This window comes from Centruroides vittatus, unplaced genomic scaffold (genome assembly GCF_030686945.1).
Source record: "Centruroides vittatus isolate TY-2023 unplaced genomic scaffold, ASM3068694v2 contig_913, whole genome shotgun sequence".
NCBI lineage: Eukaryota > Metazoa > Arthropoda > Arachnida > Scorpiones > Buthidae > Centruroides > Centruroides vittatus.
In genome coordinates, this window is record NW_027122602.1 from 138,072 (window position 1) to 165,719 (window position 27,648).

Here is a 27,648-nt window from a genome sequence, read left to right on the forward strand (position 1 = left end):
ATCTAGTTGGCATGACAAGCCCTGTTTCATCCGCATTGTAGATTTGATCAGGACCAAATTCCTGCAGCAATTCAGGCAATTTAGTTGATTTCCACTGTTTGGCGCTCGTAGTGTCAGCACTGCTTGTTCACCGTGTGCCTTCTTAAATTTTACTTCATGTCAGGTTTTCCATCGCGGGATAACCATCCATCTGTAGCTTTGAAATTCGTGTGATCCATCTAACTTTTCTAATTTGGCCCATTAATACATATTGTACTCCGTATGCTGTACCGATAAAGCGACGGAATGTCCCACTTAAGCGAAATAAATTTGCCTTATATAATTATTAGTTTTGTTTCCGTCTTTCAATATATGTCCGAAATAAACGGCAGACTCAATTAACCGGAATGTACTATATGTTACAGCAAAAGTCCGAATTCCGGTAACTCCAGACATTTACCAACATTGAGTAAATGGTAAATACCCGAAATGTATACATTTTTATCAGGGATTTTGGACTTTTAAAAATTACCGGTATTGAATGGTAAGTGTTACCGGAATTCGGACTTTTAAAGTTATATATGTGGTTACGAGACTTGTTGGAAGAGGAAGGAGCAACGCCGAATACGTTCGAAATTAATTCATCTTTTGTCATTACATATTTTATTTTACTGGTGTATAATTAAATTTAGTTAACTTAGCGATTTCTGTATCGTTTATCTCACATTTATGCATACGTTCACATATTGTATATAAGTATTAATGTGTTTAACGCATTTAGAAATATTTGTTCTTTTTTACTCTGTCAATTTCTTTAAAAATCGTAAATGTGTTTATATTAATTAATTATTGTTTTGTAACACAACAACGAATTCTCAATAATTAGAATAAAATCTAATTTTATAAAAAGAATATACAAAAAGTTCAGTTATTAATAAATAAGAAAACTTTAATTAAATCCAAAATTATCAATTCAATGTCATTTATTTATCAATCCTGCCATATTTGGCAGTTAACAAATTGAAATTTTATAACAAAATCATGTCAATCAAAATCTAATTGTCAACATTAAATTCAAAAATCTAAATACATTACATTTAACTGAATAAATTTGCATCAAAGTAATTGCTAATAATGCCCAAAATTATAACAAGAGCATTTGGAACCGTATTCACATTTACAAAATGAGAATCATTTTATAAATGCATCCTCATTCTACATGTATTCTTATTATACAAAGCTCATCTTTAATCACAGAAACTTAGACAACAGTAATTTTTTTTCAACTGCTAATTACAGTTTGGGATAAAAATTAGATCTAATTGAATATTAAGAAAATAGTCCATTATTCCTGTAAAATATGTATAATGCCATCTGAATGGAATATAATTATTTATTTTTTTTCTCACAAAGCTCTTTTTTGTGCATGATATTAAACAAATCAGGAGTATAAATACTCTTATGTAAATAGATACAAATTAGTTATATATGAAAATGGATTACAAATACTTCATGAATTTTTGTAACAAATTCCATTGGTCCTCATTGCTTAAAATAAATTGATATTTTATATTTTGTTTATCTATTTATTTGACTAATTACAACATTAAACTGTTAATTTTACAGAACAATATATCTTTACATAACTGAATATTTAAAAAAGTATTATATAAATTCAACAATTACAGGAATAAAGCGTATTTTGATAGTTCAAAAATCTATGAAAATCAATTTTAAATAATATGAAAAATGTTAATATTTAAGCATTTAAATCTGTTCTTATTTCTTAAATAATAAATTATATGTAATATTAATAGCATTTAACAACTATCATCATTATTGCCTAATGATTAAATCTAATATGCATTCCTGCATTCTAATGCAAGAATGAATGTGTTTTAGGAAAATTTAATAGCTGAAATCACATTCTGTTGATATATCATATAAAAACTTCAATAAAAAGAATTTTTCACAAAACACATTGCATTCAAAATTATAAAATGTCTTAGAAAAATGGAATGTTTATAAATACAATATTAGAATTATACATCTTCACAGTCAAATTCTTATAAATTATTGCACAAAATTGTATTTATAAAATCAATATAGAACATTTTTCAAGAGATGAAATATCCAAAAATTCATTATTGCATATTTTAAAATAATTACAAAAGTTAATATATTAAATTCTACTGTATAACTATTTTAAAACACTTTATAGAAGAAATTTTATACAAATGCCATATGAGCAATCACATTCCAAATGAGAATGATTTAAAAAATCTTGTCATTTTTTTTACATTATAAATGATTAGTTTCTAATTATTTTAGATAATGGCACAGTTTAGAGATAGAGGCACAATTTGAACACAAAGTTTACGATGGACAACCGAGGCTTTGTTCTTCAGCTGTGGATACATTTCTTCACTGTAATCAACACAATTGGCACTTAATAATAGTGCAATTAAATGATGGAAATTCATTTATTCTCACTTTGTTCTAAATGAGATGCAATCTTTTTTCGTTGATCTCTCAAGAGATAGCGTAAAGTTTTACTAGCAACTTCAGGATCGGCTTCTTCTTCTACATAATAATTAAAATTTGTTAATTAAACTAAAATAATATATAAAACTAAAAGTAAGTAGACTAAATATACTTGTAAAAAGAAAAATTTATTTTAGAATAAAATACATGTAATTACTACAATTTAAATTCAAAACTCAGTGCAGAATAATTTTGTTATAAACTTAATTTCAAAGAAATAAATATGCAGTCAGGTTTGCAGCATCCATATTCATAGATTCATGTTTTTGTTGGGATGGTAGTTAAATTTATCATACTAAAATTTACTGCCTTTATTCAATGATAATTGATCATATGAGTAGGATGGCTTGGCATCTTTGAATGTATATATCAGGTAAATAATTTGTCAAAATTTTATTCAATAGTTGAGAACAAAGTATTTTCATAAACATGAGTCTAAAGTGTCACTCATTTTAAGCCCATTTAAGCATTTTTTTCTGTTCATTACAAATGGTTGCATAAATCTTTAGGCAAGCACAGACAACTCAAGGGGGCTAATTGAATGAGTAGTTTCTGCAGAATTTTGCATTTTTGTGGGAAATATTGACAAATTCTTAAACATGGAGACTATTACATTACATATTACTGATAAATTAGCAAACCAAATAAAATTATTCTGCTCTGGAGATGTAAACTCATTAACTTTTAAAATATGTAAAATTAAGAATCACAAAAAATATTAGAAAACTAGCAGCTAGGCCCGGTGTTGCTTGGACAAAAGTAACGAAGATTAAGATTATTACATTATAGTCACAAAAAATAGTAATTTCATCAACAAACTAAGTTTTTCTAAAGAAAGGTTGAATTTGAAAATTGAATGTTCTAATATTGTTCGATTTTCACGACATGTTCTGATTATATCCTTCGATTTTCATCGAATATCATAAAGAAGAAAGGTCGAGAGAAATCGAACTAATCTGTTTAAATTTGAAAATCAAATATGTTCCAACATATTACTCTTTTTCTTTTTTTTTCAAGCGCCCGTAAATCTTGCACGTCGCTTTCTCTTGTTCTCCATTGTTACTTAACACTTTGGTACTTAAATCTGGTACCCTAACTGTGTACCAAATTTCAACTTTCAACTCCTAACTGTTTGGGCTATGCGCTGATTATTATTATTATTATCAACTCGTCTTGATTATATATATAGATTATTATACTCAATACCTTTCAACAGGTATATAATCACAATACCTGTTGAAAGGTATTGTGAGTAAAATAAATTTGGTAACTCACGCCAAGTTTTAACTGGGTTCTGGTAGAGAAACTTCACTGACTTCAGCGTTAAACTATTTCTTTTTTATTATCACAAGCACTTTCGACGAGTTTATAATCGTCGTCTTCAGGTGAAACGAATTATTTTAAAAAACGAACGTGAAGAATGTTCTAAGGAGAACAGAATTTTTGAATTCAAAAACAGGCATCCGGTAATTCCGTTACAAATGCGCAAAAAAGATGTTGGCATGTTCGAAAATCATAAATCTACAGTGCGGGCAGCGCATGCGTGGAACTGACACCGCGATGGCGATACGATGTTAGGCCGTTTCGTTGTTTAAGCGCCGATATAATGCTACCCACACTCCGGGTAGATCTAGAGTGGGGACATTACATGCTTCCGTAGTAGCTGTGAGAAGCGCTTCCCAGATGAGTAGAAGCCTTCGATTGCTGCAACACTATTATTTCCGTTCTGGACCACAGGGGGTTGTAGCCTTGCTCGAGAACTTCTTTAGCGAGCTCTGTGGTATATTTTTCCTTTGCTACATCATTCTGATGCTCTGCTAGACGGGAGGCGAGCATTCTTGTTATTGCTCCTATGTATCTTGTGCTAGCTCCCGTTTCCGGATTTTCTAGGTGTATTGCGTAGACTCCTGATTTTTCTAAAGTAGTTAGCTTGTCACGATCATTACAGATGCACCTACGTAGGTTTGGTAGAGGGGTTATAGGTAAAGGAGTCCCTATTCCCACATACCACGCTGCACAAAAGGAGTCCCTATTCCCACGTATATTGCTGCACAAAAAAGAAAAAACATCCACGATCCAGATTCCGTTGCCGTATTTTGGACCACCCTCTATACGCATCAGTCGCATCTTTCGGCGGTACAACTACAATCTACCTATAACCCCTCTACCAAGCCTACGTAGGTGCATCTGTAATGATCGTGACAAGCTAACTACTTTAGAAAAATCAGGAGTCTACGCAATACACCTAGAAAATCCGGAAACGGGAGCTAGCACAAGATACATAGGAGCAACAACAAGAATGCTCGCCTCCCGTCTAGCAGAGCATCAGGATGATGTAGCAAAGGGAAAATATACCACAGAGCTCGCTAAAAGAAGTTCTCGAGCAAGGCTACAACCCCCTGTGGTCCAGAACGGAAATAATAAAGTGTTGCAGCAATGGAAGGCTTCTACTCATCTGGGAAGCACTTCTCACAGCTACTACGGAAGCATGTAATGTCCCCACTCTAGATCTACCCGGAGTGTGGGTAGCATTATATCGGCGCTTAAACAACGAAACGCGCCTAACATCGTATCGCCATCGCGGTGTCAGTTCCACGCATGCGCCGCCCGCACTGTAGATTTATGATTTTCGAACATGCCAACATCTTTTTTGCGCGTTCGTAACGGAATTACCGGATGCCTGTTTTTGAATTCAAAAATTCTGTTCTCCTTAGAACATTCTGCACGTTTGTTTTTTAAAATAATTCGTTTCACCTGAAGACGACGATTATAAACTCGTCGAAAGTGCTTGTGATAATAAAAAAGAAATAGTTTAATGCCGAAGTCAGGAAGTTTCTCTACCAGAACCCAGGTATTGTGAGTCAATACCTGTTGAAAGATATTGTGAGTATAATAATTTTCCATGAAAAAGAATTTTTATGATAGTCTAAGTGTTATATCAATGCTTTTTACAAATGCTGAATACCACAATATATTTTAAAAAAAATTTTATGTATTCTAGTATAAATTTTTGAATGTTATCTAAAAATAAGTTGGTTTTGTAGTTGAAAGGATTTTTATTGCCAACAAATTTTGTGGTTATTAATACAGTATAATCCATTTCTTGCTTCTGCCTATTGATATGATGACAAATACAATAGTATGCAAAATAAATGAAATTCCAAAAAAAAAAAAAAAACCACCTTGTTTTAGAAATTTATGAATAATATAGGTATAAATTTAATTCCTTCTAACCTTTAGAACTTGTAACCTTTGATGGTAATGAATTATCAGAAACTTCTTTGTTGGTTTGTTCACTAATACCATCAACTTTTTGCCTCCTTTTATCCAAAATAGATTTTAGTTCTTGATGTTTGTATGCTTTAAACTAAAAGAAAATGAATAAAAATTACTCAAATAAACTGCATAAAATTATCTTAGAATATTAAGTATTGTAATATTATTTACTTAATATTTATAAAATTTTAAAAAATTAAATACTTTTACAATACTGTATGTTATTTTTTAAACAAAGTATATAAGAATTCCAAATCTTATAAAATTTTTTTCTGTAGTTAAAAAAATAAAATTTATTTTTGGAAAAATTTTATGTAGTTTATATCATCACAAACAATTCTAGATAAAATTCTGTAAATGTTTTAAGATAAATATTATCATGAAATATGATTACATAAAAAATAAACTTTCAGACAACCTTTTATTTAAACATTCAGAAACAACTACTGTATATACAGAAGTAATAAGATTGTCATCAAAGTATCATAGGCCTCTCCACTGCCAGTAATTCAACTTTTGGAAGCATTCCCAGAACTATATGGTGTGAACAAAAAGTTTTAAGACTGAGCTTGTGGTGATGCAGGGGGTACTGCATAATCATAAGCATGCAGTGAGAGAGGCACATAGTATTCATGAGTCAGTATGCAAAGTGGAAATGTGCTGCATTGGTTAGAGATTCTGTTACAAAGCTTTTTGACAATGTTTCTGTGTGCTGTTGTGTGTCGTCATGGATCTGAAACTGGAGCATGGAGCTAACATCAAATTCTATATGAAATTGGGGAAATCAGCAACAGAGATCCTTGAAATTCTTTGAAAAGCTTACAACAACAAAACAATGAGCTGGGCAATGTGTTTCCATTGGAACATACACTTCAAAAGGGACAGAACATCACTGGAGGATGATAAAAGGTCAGGTTGACCTTCCTTGAGGACAACCTCTGAAACTGTTGAGAACATTCAACATCTTATGCATGAAGAGTATCAGATAACCATCAAGGACAATGTCTCCAAGATCATTTTGCAGGCAATCTATATGTCTGAATTGAACATGCACTGCATTGCAGTAAAGATCATGTCCAAGCTCCAAAGAACTAAGCAGAAAATGAACCATATCCAGGTCTGTGAGGACCTCCATCAGCAAGTTCATGATGACCCAACCTTCATTTCCAGGATCTTAACTGACAATGAAGACAGGCTCTATGGCTACAACTCAGAAACCATAAAGCAGTCTTTGCAGTGAAAAAATCTGCAATTGCAAAGACTGAAGGCAAAGCAGGTCTGAAGCATGACCAAAAGCATGCTCATCATTTTCTTTGATGTTTCTGGGATTGTGATTTGAGAATTTATCCCTGCAGGCAAGACAGTGAAGGCTAAGTCCTACTGTGATGTTCAGCACAAAAGATCTCAACTGTGGTGCAATGGCAATTAGGTGCTCGAACATAACTAGGCTCCCTTTCACACAGCACTGAAAACATGCACATTTTTAGCTCACACTAGAACCACTGTTGCTCCATACTTTTGTAGTTGTTGGATCTGGCCAGACAATTTCTTGTTCCAAAAGATAAATTTCAAGTTGAAGGGTTACTGTTTTGACAGCAGAGGACATCCAATGTGAATCACAGATGGTGCTTGACACCCTTCAGGAACAGGACTTCCAGAGCATTCCATGCTTGGTAGAAATTCCAGAATTGGTATATTGATGCAGAAGGGACTATTTTGGAGGTAATGAATATCAAAATTAAACAAAGTATGTTGTTTTCTTTTTACACAGCCGGTCTTGGAACTTTTTGATTGCACTTCATTCTTTTGAAATAGCTCCTAATTCTACCATCAAAATTATTTCAATGTCCCAATGGATTCAAAACTTCAAAATTTCTGTGGAATTTTCAGCTTTGAGAACAAAAAGGAGTCTTCTAAAAGAAGAGTTTCAGATTTTTGTACCTATCAACTAATAATGACTAATGTGCTGATGCTTGTCATAGCAGATTATTATTTATTCTCTTCCCATGAGTTAGGCATTTTTAATCTCATTGCCCTTCACAAATGTTTTATCACCTCTGAATAGTATTTTTTTTTTACCAGCCAGCCTGAGAAGTAGAAATTTATGATGACAATATCTACATAACTGTTTGTCCTCTTTAAAATGTGCTATTCATTTGTTTGAGTTTGACTCATGCATTCACTATCAATCATTTACATTACCATTTCAAAATGTTTCTGTGAAAGTTCTAATCTACCGAAAAATTTCAAAAAGCATGTGCAAGAATCTTGTGCACATTTTGCAACAACAGTAAAATTGCTGAAGCCATCACACACTTCTTTTGTCTGATGTACACAGCAGTAAGATTAAACAAAATAGTGGAATATACTACATTTCATAGTAGTGGAAAGCAGCTGATTCTTCATCTGACTGACAGAGGCAAGTGATAAAATGTGACATTACCAAATATTCCTAAGCATTCAAGCTGTCATGATATTTTAAAAAGTTTGAAAACTTCCCACACACACTTGAAAAGTTCTATAGAAAAAAAAATAAAAAACTTACACCACAAATATTTTTCTGAACTGTCAAATGACTGTTAAGTCTTGTTCCTTCTTCATGACCTAAATATTTTTCCATTTGCTCTTTTGAAAGTTCAAACATATTTTCACCATTCATTTCTTTCAAAATCTTTAATGTCCTGTAAAAAGTTTAGATTATTTTCTATTATAATAATTTAAAACCATTAAAAGAATAGACCTATACATACATTATATATATATATATATATATATATAAACTAAAATATCTTCAGCTTCTTCCTTGTCCAATCACCAGAAAAAAAGGTTGTTCCTGCTGATTGGAAAGGAAGGAAGATTGAAGATGTTTTAGTTTTCTTATATATATGAATTTTTTTTTTTACGTTGTGAAATATACAGTCTGCCTTTTTTAATTCAGAATAGACTATTTTGAATATTCACATGTAATAAAAATGAATAAAAATATAATTCATTAATGAAATCATAAATTATATAAATGTAATATTACTATAATATAATTATCATTATATCTATAAAGAAAAACATTGTTTTAATTTAAATGGTTGATTAAAAATGGTTGAAAGTATTTGCATATTAAAACTATATTGAAGAAATAAATATCATGTTCATACATCCATCATTCACAATCACCAAGAACTAAATATTAAAAAAAAAGGGTTTCATTCACAGAAATGACCTTTTATTAGAGGCTATGCCTCTAAAAAATGCAAAACAATTAAAAACATCCACTGGCAGAAACAGTCTCCAATAAAAGGTTGTCTCTGTAAATGAAAACTCTTTGGATTTTCTAGTGATTGTGAGAGACAAACTTATGAAGATGATTTTTATTTCTTCAATATAGTTTTTATTACATTTAAATTGTATCAATAATTTAAATCATTTAAGAGTTTTTATTTATGATGTCATACAGCAATAATACAGAAAATATTTAAAGAACTAAAAATTTGTTTATGTTAAACCTACCAAAAAGAAATAGCTATTTCTTTGCATCAGGATTAACATAACTACTAAATAATTTTCTGAAATTTCAGGAAAAAATTTCATAAAACTATTTGGCATTATAATATGAATTGCATTTCATATAATATAATTGTATAAGTAATATATATTGTACTAGTTTGTCAAATTTTTATTAATTCTATGATCATATGATAATGATCTCAGTGACTTCAAATGTACAGTACCCAGCAGTATTCATTGTAACTAAGCAAATATAATATTTTAAACTCATTTTATTGAATAGAACAATATCATAACTCAAATCATAGGTAAAACTTAAGACAACAGTAGCAAATTGGATAGTTTTACAATTTATGCATTAAACTCAAAGATCAACAGCCCATAAACATGATGATTAAGACAAAATAGAAAATTTCAATCTTTATGAATTCAAGATGTTCTAAAATTATAGGGGGAAAAATTCACCATTTCCAGTATAAAAAAGATTCAAAATACTATATAAAAATTTAATCATACTAACAATTTCTGTTTATTTAAGGAAGACTGGATGATGAAACAGTAGTAGGTAAAATTATGTTCAAATAGCCTTGCAAGTCTCAGGGATTGGGATTCAGCAAGAAATGTTATTTTAGTCCTTGCAAGTTCAAATAAGTATGTTACAAGATGGAATATTACAAGTTACCGTCATCCGTACTGAATATTAACATACCTGATTTATTTATTCTATAAAATAGGTATTGGAAAATTTCTCACTACACTTTCTACATCACATTTTAAGATTATATGATTACTTGTTTATGAAGATTCTTTTTATAGATCAGATTGGTTGGCTCTTACTTGATTCAGTTTTTCCAGATTCAAAAATTTTGACAAACTGGGATAAATATAAAAACACAAACAAAACAGTAACTGAACAAGTAATTAGTTGTTAACAAAGTCACATAAAAATGAGTTTTGATTAGCAAAGATCTGAAGCAACTTTCAATAAACTAGATTTTTAACAAAAATATTTGTATATTTCAAGTAATAATCCTCTACATACCCAATAGTAGTTTAGATTTAGGATCAAGATTACAAAGTTACAATAATTTTTGCTGCTGTATAAGATCATATAGTGTTGCAAAATAATACGACATTTTTTATATAATTCATGACTTAGAAAACGTTTTTAAAAATATTAAAATATAAAACAGATTAAACACTTTTACATTTTCCCAATCAAAACAATTTTCTTTCTTTAATTTGTAAATTATTTCTGATAATTTTTCTCAATTTTTCATAGATATGTGTAAATTTATAAATAGGTAAAAAATAATAATAAATAAAATAATTTTCAAAATATTTACCTTGGTGAAAATCCTTTCACTTCTAACCAACTTTGAACTTCTAAAGGAGTGCTTTCAGGTGTTATATAAATACAATGCATATGCTTTAGTTGTTGGATACTAGCCAACTTCTTATGTGATTTAGGTCCTAATGTCATTCTTTCTTTAAGTTCTTCCTGAAGCATATTTTGAGCATCTTTAGGTTGTTTTTGAGGTTTAGCTGGTTTTGGTGGTGGAGCTAATATTAAATAATTAAATTTAGAATAACGTTTTTATTTTACATTCAAAAATTTTTCTTCTTAATTAATATATTAAAACATATTTCTCAAAACAATACATTGTATTGTCATTAAAATTTTAAATCAGTACATAAAAATTATTAACTTGAAATAAATTAATAAATTTAAATTTCTGATTCAATCTATTTAATATATTTTTACATTATGTTGAAATACCATTGCTTATTTTTATAATATATAAAACTAAAAAATTATTCAAATATAAATATAAAATGCATTTTATAGCAAATTTTTCCCTATCTTATTAAATTTCAATACTGGCAATTTCGATTATTAAAGTTTTGATTTTTTTCTTAGTCAATTCTGGAGCAAAGTAAATTTAATCAACTTAGTACATCATAATTATACGGGTTTGTGTTGCTTAATGACAAGGTTATGTTATGAGAAATACATCTTTGAGGCCAAAATTGCATAATACTCATTAAGATTAATTATCTTTCATTGACCAACCAAGCTTATTAATTTGTAGTTCAAGTTTGCTTAAGTAAATTATTCATTTAGGTAAGATATAAGACTAAATAAATATATGAAATTAAATGTACAGTAATTCTCATTAGTCCAGTGGGATTGTCTATAATGATCTTGTAGTGTCTAGGAAGTACCAAAATAATCCCGACCTTAAGTGGGGTAAGAGTGTCTGAGGACTTAACAATATAACACACCTCAAAACCAATAGATAGATGAAACAATTTATAACAGTCAAGATACATGTACATACAGCAATTAACTGACGATAGCGTCTCTATAGTTATCGGTCAAGTATCGATTAATAATGCAAAAAAAAATTAACAACATCTATTCACTAACTAATTACAGGTCCAATAGTTATTTTACGATTATTTACAAGATGAGCATACATTGTTGATCTGCATGTGTACAATTCTTCATAATCATGCGACAGTCCATCCCGTAACAAAGGAGTTGACGAGCACATGAGTAATGTTCACAATAACACCAGTCGGATTGACAAAACACAACGTTTATATTGACAAGACGAACATACAAAATAAATCCAAAAATAATGTTTACAAAGTAGATTCACAATACACTAATCTAAGTTACAACCGACTATGTTCCGTACAAGTTCGTCGGAAGGACACCTTATGACTTCCGTTAACAGACTTAGTACTCGCAACACCTGAGTCAGGAAAAGTTCGTGATAGTCCAACGGGAGTTCACTCACACCCGGTTTCTGCAAGTCCTAAAAAGAGATAGCAAGATTCCTAGATAGAACCGATCCTCTAACCTTAGAACCTTAGGACCTCTTTCCTGCTGAGAACTGCTCCTTATATAGCAGCCGACGTTGAAATCCTTCGCCAATCAGCTTCGCTGTCTTCATAAAGTCCGGCCAACGGTCATTCTCCGACAGCCAATCGTCATCGATCGTCGATTCAAACCACAACGGCTTTCCTAACGAATCTTTCCTAACGGTTCTTCCGTAACGGCTGTGATTTTGAATCACGAAAGTTTCCGTTATCTTACAAATAGCGGAATCGCTCACCTGGGCGATTCCATACACTACAACATGTCAGTAAAATCTTACTAACAATGAAATACCATAGTAAGGGATTCTAACCTTAAAGGATCTTTCTCCACGAAAAGGAGATTGCACTCCTTATAGTGTCCTCATGCCGATGCATGTCTATTTCTCCTCCAACTCACTGATCTTCTATCCTTCATCAATGACATGTATGGTGACCTTAACTTCTCCCTTCTCCCAGGTGTCCAAGAATCACACAGGTAAAAGAAAAAAAAAAGGGTGCCTGCTTGTGAGGTCCTTTCTTTTTATATTTTCCACTGTCCAGAACTTCTGCCTCTTATCACATGGTCTGATGAACAGCCAACCATCAGCCAATCAACAACCCCCACCCAAAAGGTGGTATGCAACCCGACGAAAAATACATTCATGCATGACAAAAGCAAAAACCCGATATGGATAATGAAAAATTTAGCATACAAAGAAATTAATATACACAAATAGTAGCAGAGCACTACAATCTGCTTAAATAAACTAAATTGAACTACTAATTAATAAGTTATTTATTATGTCATTTGTTTATTGTTCTGTTTTAATACTTGTACAATAATTCTGTTAATTTTACCTCTATGTATTAAATATTGAATAAGTTAAAAATTTATTCTTATTTATTGTGTATTTATCATCCTTTATTAAAAGTGAAAAAAATCTTACTTTTCTCTGTTGGAAGAGGTGGTGGAGGAGGTGGAGGGCACTGAACAGCAGTAATTTTAGGAGATGCTGGTCCATTTGAAGTTTTTGTTCTTCCTTCTGCTGGTGATGCAGATCTAGCTAAATATTAAAATCAACACAGCATAAAACTTAATTATTATTTCTATTTTTGTATAATAGATATATTTTCTTAAACACTGAATATCAATCAATATTCATATTCACAATAAAAAATGAAAAAAAAAGTCAAAATTTAACTAATTAAGATTCATTTTACTTAAGTACACAAATGATAATTCTGGTAATTCAAAATGTGTTTTGTCACAAAAAAAATCAAATATGGGTTAACTAATGCACAATCTACTACTTAGTGATTTATATCATATAACATTCAAAAATGGGAGAAAAAAATTAATAACAGAAAACAATAACAAAATAATGAAGTTAATATAATATATATAGCCTTCTCTTATATTAAAGGATTTTTTGAAGAAATAAATGGAAATTTTAATAAGGTAAATATAAAATTAGCACCAACTTATGAAAAACTGGAAAAGATAATACTAAAAAGCAAATCTGAAGGAAGAAGTAAAATAGAGAATATATACAACACAACAAATGCAGTTTACTCTATACTATGTATTTGTGAAACTTGAAATATTACAGAGGAGGAAATAAAGGAAAATGAGTGTAAGATTGAAAGAACATATTGCTGACTTAAAATACAAGAGAGTGAACTTGGTTTTTTATGACCACTGTACAATGAATAACTGTAGTATTGACAAAGAAAAAGTAAAAATTTTACACAATGAAAAGAATTGGTATAACAGAAAATTTAAGAAAAGTTTTGAAATTATAAAAAGTCAAAACAAATAATGAAAATTTGAGTATAAAGATAACATTTTTAACCAATTTTTGTTGAAGTTGTTAAGTAAGTTAATTATAATCAATTAAAAAAATGTTTAAATATAACTCTATATCCAAAATTGTAAATGTTAATTATTATTAACATGTAGAGTAAATATTAAAAATAAGAATTTTAACTTACAAAAATTGGTTAAATAAATATAGAAATAACATTTCATACATAACACTTATAAATTTACCTGAAACAGCAGCTTCCTCTAAATTGCTAGACACACTTGGTGATTCTGTTATTAAAAAAAGCACCATTAATAAAAAATTTTTTTATTATATAAAGTAAGTGTTATTTCCAATGAAACCCATTTTTGTTATGACAATGATTACATAAGAAAAAAACAGATAACAAAGTTGACCATTAAAACAGGAAGCAGCTTCCACCAAATAAAAAAGTACAACTCACCTTACCTTGCTTACAGATAGCAGATTTAGCATTCAATATATTTGATGCAACAGTTGGTGTATAATTAACTCTCATATATATTGTTTACATATTTACAAATTCATACTATTTTTTTTTTTTTTTTTACTTGTATTCACACTATCTACTTCAAAGCTGTACGCTTGAATAAAAAAAAGGGTATCGCAAGTTGAGAAAAATATAAAATTTTCCCATATAATACAGAAATTTTAAATTAAATGAATCAAGGTTTATAGATTCATATAACCATTTCAAAATTGAAACTTTCTAAATGTCTATACATTTACTAAAATGAAAGTATTAGATGACATTCTAATTTGAATTCTCTTTATATTGTATATTTATATGTAAAGAGTGAAATATAAAAGTTTAATAAAATGATAGTATAATGTAAAACTGTTAAAAACTACTTTTCTCTTACAGATTTCTTGTTCCATACTTGCATTAAATTGAGTAAAGTTTATAACAATAAAGTTTCAAAATATAAAAAAAAACTTAGTTAAAATTTCATTTGTTCGTTTAATGTTTCCTTTACAGACATTTGTTAACAGGTTGAACTTAAATATGAGCAGTTATATTTAGTAATTAAAAATTTTATGTCAGTTTAGATTTTCTATTATAGATCAAATTTGATTATTATAACTAATTTAGCCAAAGAAAAAGAAATTATTTATAATAAAAAAGGGTACAAAAATTCATTGAAAAAATAACGATACACAAAATGTATATTGGAAACTGATTGGAAAATGTACAATAATAATTATCAAGCTCAAATATCAAAAAATTTAGAAATTATTGCAATTTTATCAGTATAGAATAATTTTCGGTGAAAAGAAATGTACTGTGCAATAATAAATTTACTTTTAATACTTTTTAAGCATAAAAATTCTGTCATTTAAAATTATTAATTTTCTAATTATTGCAAGCACATAAATGCTATTTAAAATTACTTGTGATAAACTATATATAACATTTAATATGCAAAATACATTATAAGACTCAATAACTTTTAAATACTATATGATAACATATATATTAAGTATTTTGAATACTGTTTGTTTTCATAAAAAATTTTAAATAATGGCTACTTCTATTTTGCATTCACACATTTTAATATGATAAAATAATCATATTAAAATGCATATTCCTCCATTAGAACATACTAGTGTTAGAACAGTGCTCTATAATAGTTTCTCTATGTTCTTTTTTTGTAAAAGTAAACTTAATTTAAGAATTATCAATTATATTAAATTAGGAATTTAAAAAATTCCTCTTATTGAAAAAATATATTACTTATGTTATTATAAAAATATTTATAGCAAATTCTAATTAGTCACATTATATTGATTTCTATGCTTTGTGTACATTTTCATGAAAAAATCAAATCAAATTTTACTTTTATTTTTGAATAAATCTTGAATAAAATGGAATATATTAATGCATATTTATATAGGTCAATTCTTGTATAAACACACATTTCCGATACCTTTTTCGTAATAGTGTTATAATTAACAAATTTAATCTCCAGTTTTAAAATCCTCAAATTCTGCTTTAGACAATTATAAAATCTGTTTCATCGCAGAACAATATGATTAAACTTTATATTATTAAAATGAAGAAATTTCCAAGAATATTTTAATTAAACAAGAATTAACTTCTTTAATAAATAAATAAATAAATTTGTTTAAAGTTTGTAACTTTTGCGTAGCGTAACAAAACTCGAGTTCACAGAAAAAAATTAATTAATTTTTTGACTAAAGTTCACAATGCCAGTAACATAAAATTAAAAACGTTTAATTATGATAATTATTTGGCTCTTCTTTAATAGGAATTTTAAAAAATAAGAACAAATAATTAAATAAAATAGTTTAAAAATTAAATTTTTTTAAATAAAAATAAAATCTTTAAAAAACAATAAGTAAAAAATCTAAAACGTTGACAAATAACGTTTAAAATTAAAAACAAAAGTAATAATTAAAAAAACCGAACAACATTTGAAGAAAACAAAAACTGAACATTGAATATTTTATGATTTTAATTTCTTTAAATTACTAAAGATTTTGTGTTGTGATTTCACAAAACTGGAGAAAAACAAATTGCTCTTATATAGTAAAAATTAACAGAGGAAAGGGGGAAAAAAACCATTCTAAAAACTTATATCAATTATATCAAAATTTCATTGATATATATAAATCTTACATAGAAAAAAATCCAATTTTAGTTACATTGAAAATATATCACATTTTGATAAAGAACAGTTTCTATATATGGAATAAATTATTACAGAATAAAACAAATGGAGATAAATGTTAGAATTAGAATATTCATTAACCTTTTGCATATTACTATTAATAAAAAAAAAATATTCTATTAAAAATTTGTTATTCATACTTAATTTTTATATTAAAAGTTAGTAACTACTAAGCAAATGTGTTACTCAAAAAACAATTTTAAATTTCCTGCGATATAATTTTAAAATTCTTTAAACAAGTTAAAAATTAATTGATACAAGTTTCATAATGTTTAATTTATAGGACTGAATGCAAATAAAAATTTTATAGAAAGATAATTTATATTAGAAACATTCTTTTAATAAAATTAATGCAATAATAATTGTTAAGAAAAAAAAAGTTTATTTAAAAATATTTTAATTTTTGGAATTTAAGAATTTGTTTTCTCCAATTTTTCATTTAACAAAGTAAAAAAAAAAATCAAAAGAAAAAGTAAAAAAAAATTTAATACTAAACAAAAAATTTACAAAGAACTAATTTATTAATTCAATATAAAATACATAAATATTGCAAATACCACTTACAACCTTTTCTGTTCATAAAAGTGTTCATTTTAAATATAAATTATTTAAACATTTTTATTAAAAATTACAATAATATTTTGATTAGGAGATTATGAAAGTTTTAATCTAAATTTGGCTCTACTTAAACTAAATATTAAGTTGAATTAAATATTCTTACTAGTTTAAATATATTGTTAATTTGCATCTATTAAATTTAAAATTAAACCAACTAACAATTATAATAGTATTTTAACATTTATTATTTTAAGTTTGATACTTGTAGATTGACAATGGAATAAAATCTGTTTAGATTAATTTTGAGATGCAATGTTTCATATTTTAATTAAAATTTTAATTAAATAATTAAAATACTTGACATTGATTTTCAAAAAAAACTTTGAGCAAAATAAAATTACTTAACAAAATTTTAAAATTTTGTACATATACTACTAATGTTATATGCATGGCACAGAGAAAAAGCTGCACTACATCATGACAAAAACAAAAAGATAATAAACTAAAATTGACAGTTCAGCACAAAACAATAGACAAAACTTTTTACACACATATACACAAGCACACACAAATGGGACAAAAAAAGATTGTCTGGGCTATGATTGATGGGTTAACACGGTGCATCAGAAGTACCGAAATTCACCTTTCTTCCCTTGCCGTTCTCTACGAACCCAATCGCCAGTTCCTGATGGAGGCATCTGATTAGGTGACTGATTTGGAAAATGTTCTCGTGGAGCAGGTCCAGAAACAAGGCACTCTCTTCCAACTGGTGAACCACTCTAGAATAAATAAGTTTATATATTAAGACTAAAATAATTAAGAATATGTTTTTCCCTTATTTGTTTTAAATGACTATTTAATTAATAATAATAATGAATAATATAAACAACATCGCTAAACCTGATGTATTATAAGACTAGACACCAGCCAAATGCCGAAACTATTGGGCTGGTGTCTAGTCTTATAATATATGCCCGATAGAGTTTCGGCATTTGGTTGGTGTCTCCATGATATCTGTACTCCAAATCTATCTGATCTTATGAGACCAAGCCCAGACTATGAGAAAAATGAGTTTAATTTCTTTTAACATTGCTCCTATTGGGCTCTTTGATTATTGCTAGCATCTCAAACCCCATCTCATACACTACAGAGTTAGATTCCAAAATATGACAATTAGAGAAATTGCAGCATCTTCATTCCCTCTTATGAGATTATTAAGCTGGTCTTTGTTGATTTTATTAGAGGTAACTATTACAGAACTGATCTGTAATATCTGACCATCTTTAATTCACTGATTGTCTGGACTTGAAAACTCATGTAAACTTCTCTACCCATCTTTTAGTCTTTGGTGAATATCAACTGAATAAATTTTCTCCTTAATGAGGAATTTAGTCACTTTGAACTGTCGAAATGTCATGTTGTACACTGTTGCAAATGATCTCATTCCATGCTGCAGAGAAAGATGACATTTGTTAGTACTATACATATTATGTATTCTTTTGTAGTCTTTCTTTTGTTTTTTTTTTGTAGTACAATGTCGGCCATTACTTTGATACAACCCTTGTAAACAAATGTACGATTATAATTTTGCTAAAAAAAATTATTTCAACCTAAATTAATATACTGTGTTTTGTGATCAGTTTAACTACTTATTAGCAAAATAAAGGTATATTTTTGAATAAAATTTTTAAAAATTACATTGCATCATTTAATGCAGATTTTTTGTTTTCATATATTCATTTCAGTTTCATTCTTATATTAACAGGTGACTAAATCTCAGATTTCATACTAAGATTTACTCACCTGTTATTATTCTTTCAATGTTGATAAATTTAAATATATTATTTTTATAAATGAAAAGATAAGAAAAGGACAATATCAATATATAAAATTTATCTAATTTTATGAATTTTTAAATTGAACATGACACTAAAGAAAACTTTACATAGACCAATAATATGTGACTACTATTTTTTTTTTTTAATTAAAAAAAAAAATATTTTTAAATTAAATTTCATGGAAACATTTGTCAGTAATTTAACTTAATTTAAATGTTTAAATTTTTAGTCAATTGCTAAACATTCAACAAAGTAGATCATTTAATATGTAAAAATCATGTAAGCAAAGAATTAATTTTAAAAAATGATTCAACTTATTCATTTTCATAGATGTAAAACATATTTTAAAAATTTTAATTTCTTAAATCATTAATGGGTTAATAATATTTTGTAATGTTGAACTAATTAAATTAATTTATTTTTGACAAGCATTTTTTGTATTTTTAAATATCTAAAAAAAATTCAGAATTAGACAAAATAAAACATGAAATGAATGCAAATACTTTTCAAAGGTATATTTAAGTAAATCAATTGCATTGGCAAAAAAAAATCAATATATAAATTATTATTAACTATATCCACAAACCTGTTACCGGTGTGAAACTCAAATAAAAAGACAGTTCCTCAGAAATGCTTTTGAACCATAAATGGTTCTTCGGGTGAACGGCAAAATTTCCAATGGAATGCAAGTAAAAAAGAACACGATTTGAAATTTGATTCAAATATGTGTTTCATGATGTCGTCCTACTCATGTCACTTCATCTGGCAGCAATTGCCAAGAATTATAGATCGATGTCCATTAGTGCCTGTCACGCAATGGATAGGGTCAATTCTTCCTTGTGGTTGACACATGTGTCGGTGTGGTTAGATCTATAGATACAAATGGCCTCCAACCACCTTAGACATTCAGTGTGTGGTGAGGTGAGGATGACCCTTGCTGGGTTAAAAATCGGCTCTATGTCTGGATCACTGGTGCAAATGGTGAGAGCAGTGGTGATTGTTGCATGTTGTATGTCAGTTAGGTGCTCTTTCATTCTAACCCCAAGGAGCACTTAGTGGGCTGACATAGATGAGGTTTTTGTCACATCTGTGATCCTTAAGTGGAATGCTGAACACTCCGGGGAGTCTGTCCCGTTGGGAACATCCTTTCTGTTACGAAGGATGTCAAATACAGTTGGACATCTTCTGAACCGTTTATGGTTCGAAAGCATTAGTGAAAAACTGTTTTTCGTTTTTATTTGAGTTTCACACCAGTAACAGGTTTGTGGATGTAGTTAACTTTCCCCCGGTGTTGATTATTGCAGTTATTTAAATTATTATTATTTAAACGAAATGTTTCTATAAGTTGTCATCTGATGGCAAGATCAATATGATAAATATCAATAATTAAAAATGAGAAAAAGTCTACTTTCTTATTCAAAAAGTTTAAATTTCTTATTCACAGATTTTATTTTCTTTATGAATTACAGAGATTGAAACAAATTGAGAAATACCATATATTGCCATGTATAATGCACATCCATATTTTTGGCAGAATAGTAATCCATGTATAATGCTCCCAAATTGAACAAATTTTATTCCTTTTAAAATTTAAGACACAAATATATATATATATATATATATATATATATAAATTTCATTTTTCTTGTTTATAATTATTATTTCAGATTTTGATGATAAAAACATTGAGAGATCATTTACTAAATAATTATGCATTTTAATATATGTCTAATATATTAATGAGAAAATGTGACTAATTTATATTGTTTTCTATTCATATTTTTATAATACTTACAGGGCTGTAGTAATCTCTTCCACCTCTAGTTGCATATAATGGATTATTAAAAACATCATCTTCAACAACACCTCCTGTATATGGTGTTACTATTGTATGAGGAACATGACCAATCTGTCCACGAATATTTCTTGCTTTCCACCATTTTCTACTGTCATCTAAAACCTGAAACATACATTTAACTATTATTATTATTATGTTGGGTTAAGTGAGATATACTTGGTTAACGCCGGTGGCTGTGTACTATGCCGGACCAAAGTCAAGGCATAGTAACCAAAACAGAAATTAAAGAAGTGTATCAGTGTGTGTGTCTGTATTCAGGAATTTTCTCACAATATGACACGTATTCAATATAGTGGCCTTCTGTAGTGTGATGTATGTGTTTCTATTCAATTGTAATGTGCCCAGGCTTTTGTGTAGTGTGTGTGGTATGACAGGTATGACACTGTAGAGGAGAGAACGACAGGTACAATAAGCACCCTATCCATCCTCCCCAGATGCCTTATTTCCTGGGTGAGTTCTGTGTACTCGCTAATTTTTTCAGTGCATGCAGTTCGTATATTGTGAGTGTTTGGAATGGATATGTCTATAATGTATGTGATTTTATTGTGTTTGTCAGTGAGTGTGATGTCTGGTCTGTTGTGGTAAATTGTTTTATCTGTGATTATGGCTCTGTTGTAGTACATTTTGTGCGTGTTGTTTTCCAATACCGTCTGTGGAATGTATTTGTAGTATGGCTCGTGGATTCTAATAATTTGTGTTTCTTTGCAAGCTCTTGGTGTATTATATTTGCTACTTGATTATGTCTGTGTAAATAATCTGTCTGTGCCAAGAGCTTGCAACCAGACGTGATGCGTTGTATAGTTTCTGGCATGATGTGACATTTTCTGCATGTGTTATTTGTGAGTGTTGCATCTTTGAGTATGTGTTTTCTGTAGTTTTTAGTATTTATGACCTGATCCTGTATGGCGATCATGAATCCTTTTGTTTCCCCGAAGAGGCACTCTTGAGCTAACCAGCTGTTTGACGCAGTTTTGTCAACAAAATCCTGGGCCAGATCATAAGAATGCCTGCCATGGAGTGCCTTTCGAGCCCACGATTGCTTAATGGTGTCTATGCTTTTTATATGTTGCGTTGTGTCCATATGATGTGAGTGTAAGTTTAATGGTGTGTTATTCGAGTCTGCTAGAGTTACTGCTTTATGTAATTGTGATGTTTCTTGTTTTTTGTAGAAAAACTCTCGCAATGTCTGTATTTGTTTGTAGTGAAGGTTAACTATGTCAATCAGGCCACGTCCGCCATCTTTACGTGGAAGGGTTAATCTTTCTGTGGCAGATTTAGGATGATGTTGTTTATGCTTAGTAAGTGTTGTTCTTGTTTTCCTTTGGAGTTGCTCGAGATCTGTGTGAGTCCAATGTATAACTCCAAAAGAATATGTGGTACTGGGATGACATATGTGTTTATTGCTTTAACTGTGTGTTTTGCATTTAACTGTGTTCCGAGAATAGCATTTAACCTACTTTGGTATTCTTTAATTAATCTTTGCTTTATTTGTGTATGTTCTGTTAGTTTGGCCTGTTGGAATCCTAAATACTTGTAGAACTCGCCCTCTTCCATGGATTCAATAACGTCTCCATTTCCAAGTGCAAAATCTTTTTTCAGGATTCCTTTTTCTATGTGAAGTGTTTTGCATTTATCTAGGCCAAATTCCATTTGTATGTCCTTGGTGTATGAATGTGTGATTTGTAGGAGTTGATGAAGTTGTTTTTGTGTGGATGCATAAAGTTTTATGTCATCCATGTACATGAGATGTGACAGTGTAAACTGTGTTGTTTTTTCGTGTCTGATATTGTAACCATATTGCGTGTTGTTTAACATGTTGGATAATGGGTTCAGGGCTAAGCAGAACCAGAGAGGACTCAAGGAATCTCCTTGAAATATTCCTCGCCTAATAAAAATTTGGTTTGTTTGTATGGAAGTGTTACTAACCCTGAGATGTAGTGTTGTTCTCCAGTGCTGCATAGTGTTTTGAAAGAATGCAATGAGTGATGGATGTATTTTGTACATGTGTAGAATATGTAGCAGCCAACTGTGTGGAACACTGTCGAATGCTTTTCTGTAGTCTATATATGCCATGTGTATGTTTCTGTGTTGTTTGTGTGCTTGCCGTAGAATGACTGAATCTATGAGTAACTGTTCTTTGCATCCCATGTGGTTTCTACGACAACCTTTTTGCTGTTCTGTTAGAATGTCGTGTTCTTCAACGTGTTTGTATATTTTGTTTGCGATACAGGATGTCAATAATTTGTAGAGTGTTGGAAGACATGTAATTGGTCTGTATTGTGTGGGGTCTGTGGTGTTGTTGTTTTTAGGTTTCATGTAGGTGATGCCCTGGGTAAGAAAATTTGGCATGTCTTGTGGATTGATGATGATGTGTGTTAGATGTTTAGCTAGTTCCTGGTGCAGTGATGTAAACTTTTTGTACCAGAAATTGTGAATGTTGTCTACACCAGGTGTCTTCCAGTTGTGTGTTCTGTTAACAGTGTATTGGAAATCATGTATGCTTATTTCAACACAGGGCATAGTTCGTATGTTGTGCAAGTTTCTGTTCTCCTCCTCAATCCAGCCTGCATCAGCATTGTGCGTGACAGCACTGGACCAAAGAGAAGACCAATATGTTGTGAGTTCTTCTTCTGTTGGTGTGCCACTGTGCTGTGTAACAGTGTTTGCTTTGTTATTGATTTGTCTGTAAAAGAGTTTTTCATTGTTTGTAAATAATGTGTGTTTTGCATTTAATTGTGTTCTGAGAATAGCATTTAACCTACTTTGGTATTCTTATTATTATTATTATTATTATCATCATTATTATTTATTATTATTGTTATTTATAAATACAACATCAACCACTAATTTTCTGAAACACTTAATTTCAAGGTCCTCCTAAATTAATAGTTTTGCCAAACAAACTGAGGATACATAGAAATTACTCAACAGTATATCCTGGACCACTCCTTACATGTATTGCATGTTACTAAAATACAACAACTTAATATGTACTTAATGTGAGTTTCTAGAAATGTGATTGCTATTTATGCTTCATACAACTGATTCTTACATTTTTTTTAAACGATGAAGCCATAACTGGAATCAAATGTAAGTAAAATGATCTAAACAACTTGTACATAATACAGAGATTACCAACAACTGCAGTGTAGATAATCTAAGTAAATATATTGTACTGCCATTTTTGTCCATTCAATGAACAAGTCTAGCTATCATGAGAATTTTAAGTTTCTTGTTTTACAAGACGACTCAGATACTGGAAAAATTATGGTAAACCTGTATAAATATTTGTGCTACAAAATAAATACCACTCTCTAATGTAATTTAAATATTTTATTTGTTCAATAACATGGCAATGTAATTTCCAAATTATTATTATACAAGGGAGTAGGCAACAAGTTCATAATATCGGACAGAATAACTCTACCTTGGTGAAACTTCCTGGTGCATATTATACATTTCTCTCATATTTGCTACAATTGGTGCAAGCTGTCATCATGAAGGAAATGATGTAGAAAGTAGATGCCCTGGTTTTACCACACAGGAGAATTACCATCTGTGTTATCATGAACAAGGTCCATGTTAGTTATGGATCCATACATACCAAAGTCTCTTTTTTTAATCATATATCTGAAAGTATTATTCCAATAGAAAATCAACTTCCATGTAATATTCCTAGATACAAATTATTGCGTAAATGCCTTTTACTCAATTCATGATAATTTTACCATTTAAACCAAAATGATTTTTTTTTTTGTGTGTATTTATTTATATGCTCATATTTTTATATTTTTCATATTTTTTTTGTGTTTTTTAACATGTTCATAGTGTATGCATGTGCTTTTATGTGCCATTTTTTCCATATAGTGTTTTTATGCATTTTTGTATCTTTTTAGCTGTGTTGTTTTTACATACTAATATGTATGCTCTTTAAAAAAAAATGCTAAGTTTTACATTTTTTTTCTTTTTACTGTTGTCAGGGTTTTGTTAAACAGGGAGATAGAGATCAATAGCCAACTGGTATTGCCTATTTGTGATGTAATAAGTAAATAAATAATAAATAAGATGGTTTCTTAGTTCCTTATACCCTTTCAAAACAAGATAGAATTACCTCTCAGATGTTGCAGCTGTGCACCAAAAAATGGTTTGCAGTTTGTCACCATGGATGATTGTTGATTCTATCACTATGACCAAGAGATAAAACAAGTGAGCAAACAGTGGAAACATAGATTCACCATTACCAAAGAAAAACAAGGCACAACTTTTGGCTGGGAAGGAGATGATCTTCATTTTTTAGGACTGCCAAGATGGGTTGTCATGATTGATTACTTATCAATGACAGGTCATCACTGGAGACTATTATTCAATTTCCTGGTGACGTTTCAAGACAAAGTAAAACAAAAAAATATACATAACGCTTAGCAAATCAGCAAATCTGTCTGGCTTTTCCTTACAATGTACCTGCATATGCAGCACTTGTGAATCTCAAAGTTATTGTCAAATGTAGATGAAAAATTCTTCTGCAACTACTCTATTTGCATGATTTTGCCCCAAGTGACTTTTTCCTTTTCTATCATGCAAAGACCCGTTGGACAATAATTCAGCAGTGACAGAGAAGTGATTTTTCCATTGGAGGAATGATTTTTTGGTGGAGGAATAACTGGAGAGATTCACTGACAACAATGGTGTGCCTTTTCCAGGTATGTCTTTCTCCAGTTTTGAAATGACTTTTCCATTTTCTCCCCATAAAATATGTTGGACATTTGTTTCCTTAGGACTGCAGACATATTAGCATGGATGGCAATAGCATTTTTCTCCTGTATGAATTTAATAACAGCATGTTCTTCCAAACTTGTCAATTATGACATTTAGTTTACTTGGAATTTCTCTTGAAACTTTAATAGGAAACCGAGCCACACAACTGACATGAATAATCTTAAAGAAACAGGCAAATTATTATAAACTTTTTGATTTGATTAACTATCATAAAACTACTATTTATAAAAACAAAAGTTAAAGAAGAAAATTCAATAAAATAATTTGCTTGTTTCATGGCATTTGAATTTATCATCTAAAATACTATTTTTAAACCATTACATAATTTTAATACCTTATTTTTTATTTTAAAGATTAAATTATTAAATATTAAAATTAATTTAAGATGTTTGAAAAATTTCCTTGACATGACAAAAACTTAGAATGTTTCCATTTTGCAAATGTACAAATGTGAAAATATGTTCTATAAATTTCTTCTATATAATATTTTCATTTTATGAAATAAATATTTAGAAATATTTAAACAGTATATTTTTACAAACAGAAACAGTCTAATAAAATTAATCAAAAATTCATTATGCTATTTTAAAATATTAATTGCATTTACCTCCAAACATTCTCCTCTAACAATTGTTAATTCTTTATCATTATTAGCTGTTCTTGGATACATTACTTGCACAATCTTTGCTCCTTGCATTCTTAAGTCATCTAACCACTGCTGATGTCTATCGTATTGCCGATATGGATCAAGATGTGATGGAACTTGGTCAGAATCAGCACTTAATTCTGAGCGAGCATCTCTATCATGATATTCTCTTCCTAAAAGAGGAGATGGTGATGCTCCCCTGTATTAATAATGAATATATTTTAAATGAATGCTTTAATAATACACCAAAAAATTTTAAATTCTACAAACAACTTTGACATAATAATATAATATAGTAAAATCCAACTAAAATTGATAAATACAGTATATTACTCAAGAAATTCAAATAATGCAATTAATAAATTAATAATCGTTATTCGTAAATTCCAACTTTGAGGACAGTTTCATTTAGATTGAATTACTTTACATAAAAAAAAAAAATTGAATATTCTCTCCTTTTAAAATAAATAACAATAATAAAAACCATAAAAATCATTTGGCTAATTGAACAAAAACATTAAATGCATGAATTAAGAAAATCAGACATCCTGACAGATTAAATGAACATTAAAATTAGTGATGATGATTCTACAAGATCAATAAATAAAATACAATGAATGTCTTTCTCTTTAAAAACATTTTCTAAATCAAATTAGAAAAAATAAAGTTAAAATTTTAAGGAGATTTTATATTAATTATTATTAGGGTCAATATTTATAAGCTCTTACACAAAGAAAGATGTTATTAAAGTTTGGACAGTACATACAGTTACATATACACACCTTTCAGCATACACATCTCTTCTTGGTATTTCTATACGACGTGAATCATATTGTCGATTATCGTATCCCTGATGATATGGCATCTGTTCTGAAGGAACAGCAGGCGATCCCGACCTTTCTCGTTCTCCACACTCGCTGCTGTAATAATATTCACTACCATATCGACTGTCTCTATCATGTGAAGTGACTCGATGATATTCTCTCTCTCTTAATTCAGCCTGTGGAAAGAAAACTTATTAAAAACTACTTTAAAAAATTAAATTTATTTATTAGGTGTTATATCATTGTTAACATAAATCTCATAATGAAACTAAGGAAATTCATTCTTGCTTAGTTTCTACAACTAAAATTGTTACTTTTCTTAATTTAGAATAATAATTAGGGCTTGGATTTATATGGCGATAGCTGGCTTGATTGTTTCAGAACATACCATAATGATGTTTTTAGCATGTCATGAAAGTAAAGACATAAATCAAGAAAACATC

The 27,648-nt window shown here is 29.4% G+C and overlaps 1 protein-coding gene across 5 annotated transcripts in view; it reads right to left on the reverse strand.

Annotated features, from left to right (window-relative positions):
- Nucleotides 1-907: 907 nt before the first annotated feature.
- LOC136984329 (epidermal growth factor receptor kinase substrate 8-like) overlaps nucleotides 908-27,648 on the reverse strand; it is an 89,495-nt gene continuing 62,754 nt past the window's right edge. For all 5 annotated transcript variants that reach the window (XM_067281264.1, XM_067281260.1, XM_067281261.1 and 2 more), the window contains 10 exons: nucleotides 27,164-27,381; nucleotides 26,343-26,580; nucleotides 20,897-21,061; nucleotides 17,907-18,042; nucleotides 14,219-14,263; nucleotides 13,116-13,232; nucleotides 10,647-10,863; nucleotides 8,345-8,480; nucleotides 5,758-5,890; nucleotides 908-2,562 (listed from right to left, as the gene is read on the reverse strand). In XM_067281264.1, the coding sequence (XP_067137365.1) occupies nucleotides 2,459-2,562; nucleotides 5,758-5,890; nucleotides 8,345-8,480; nucleotides 10,647-10,863; nucleotides 13,116-13,232; nucleotides 14,219-14,263; nucleotides 17,907-18,042; nucleotides 20,897-21,061; nucleotides 26,343-26,580; nucleotides 27,164-27,381 (1,509 nt within the window). In that variant the 3' untranslated portion in view covers nucleotides 908-2,458. The remainder of the gene's footprint in view (nucleotides 2,563-5,757; nucleotides 5,891-8,344; nucleotides 8,481-10,646; nucleotides 10,864-13,115; nucleotides 13,233-14,218; nucleotides 14,264-17,906; nucleotides 18,043-20,896; nucleotides 21,062-26,342; nucleotides 26,581-27,163; nucleotides 27,382-27,648) is intronic.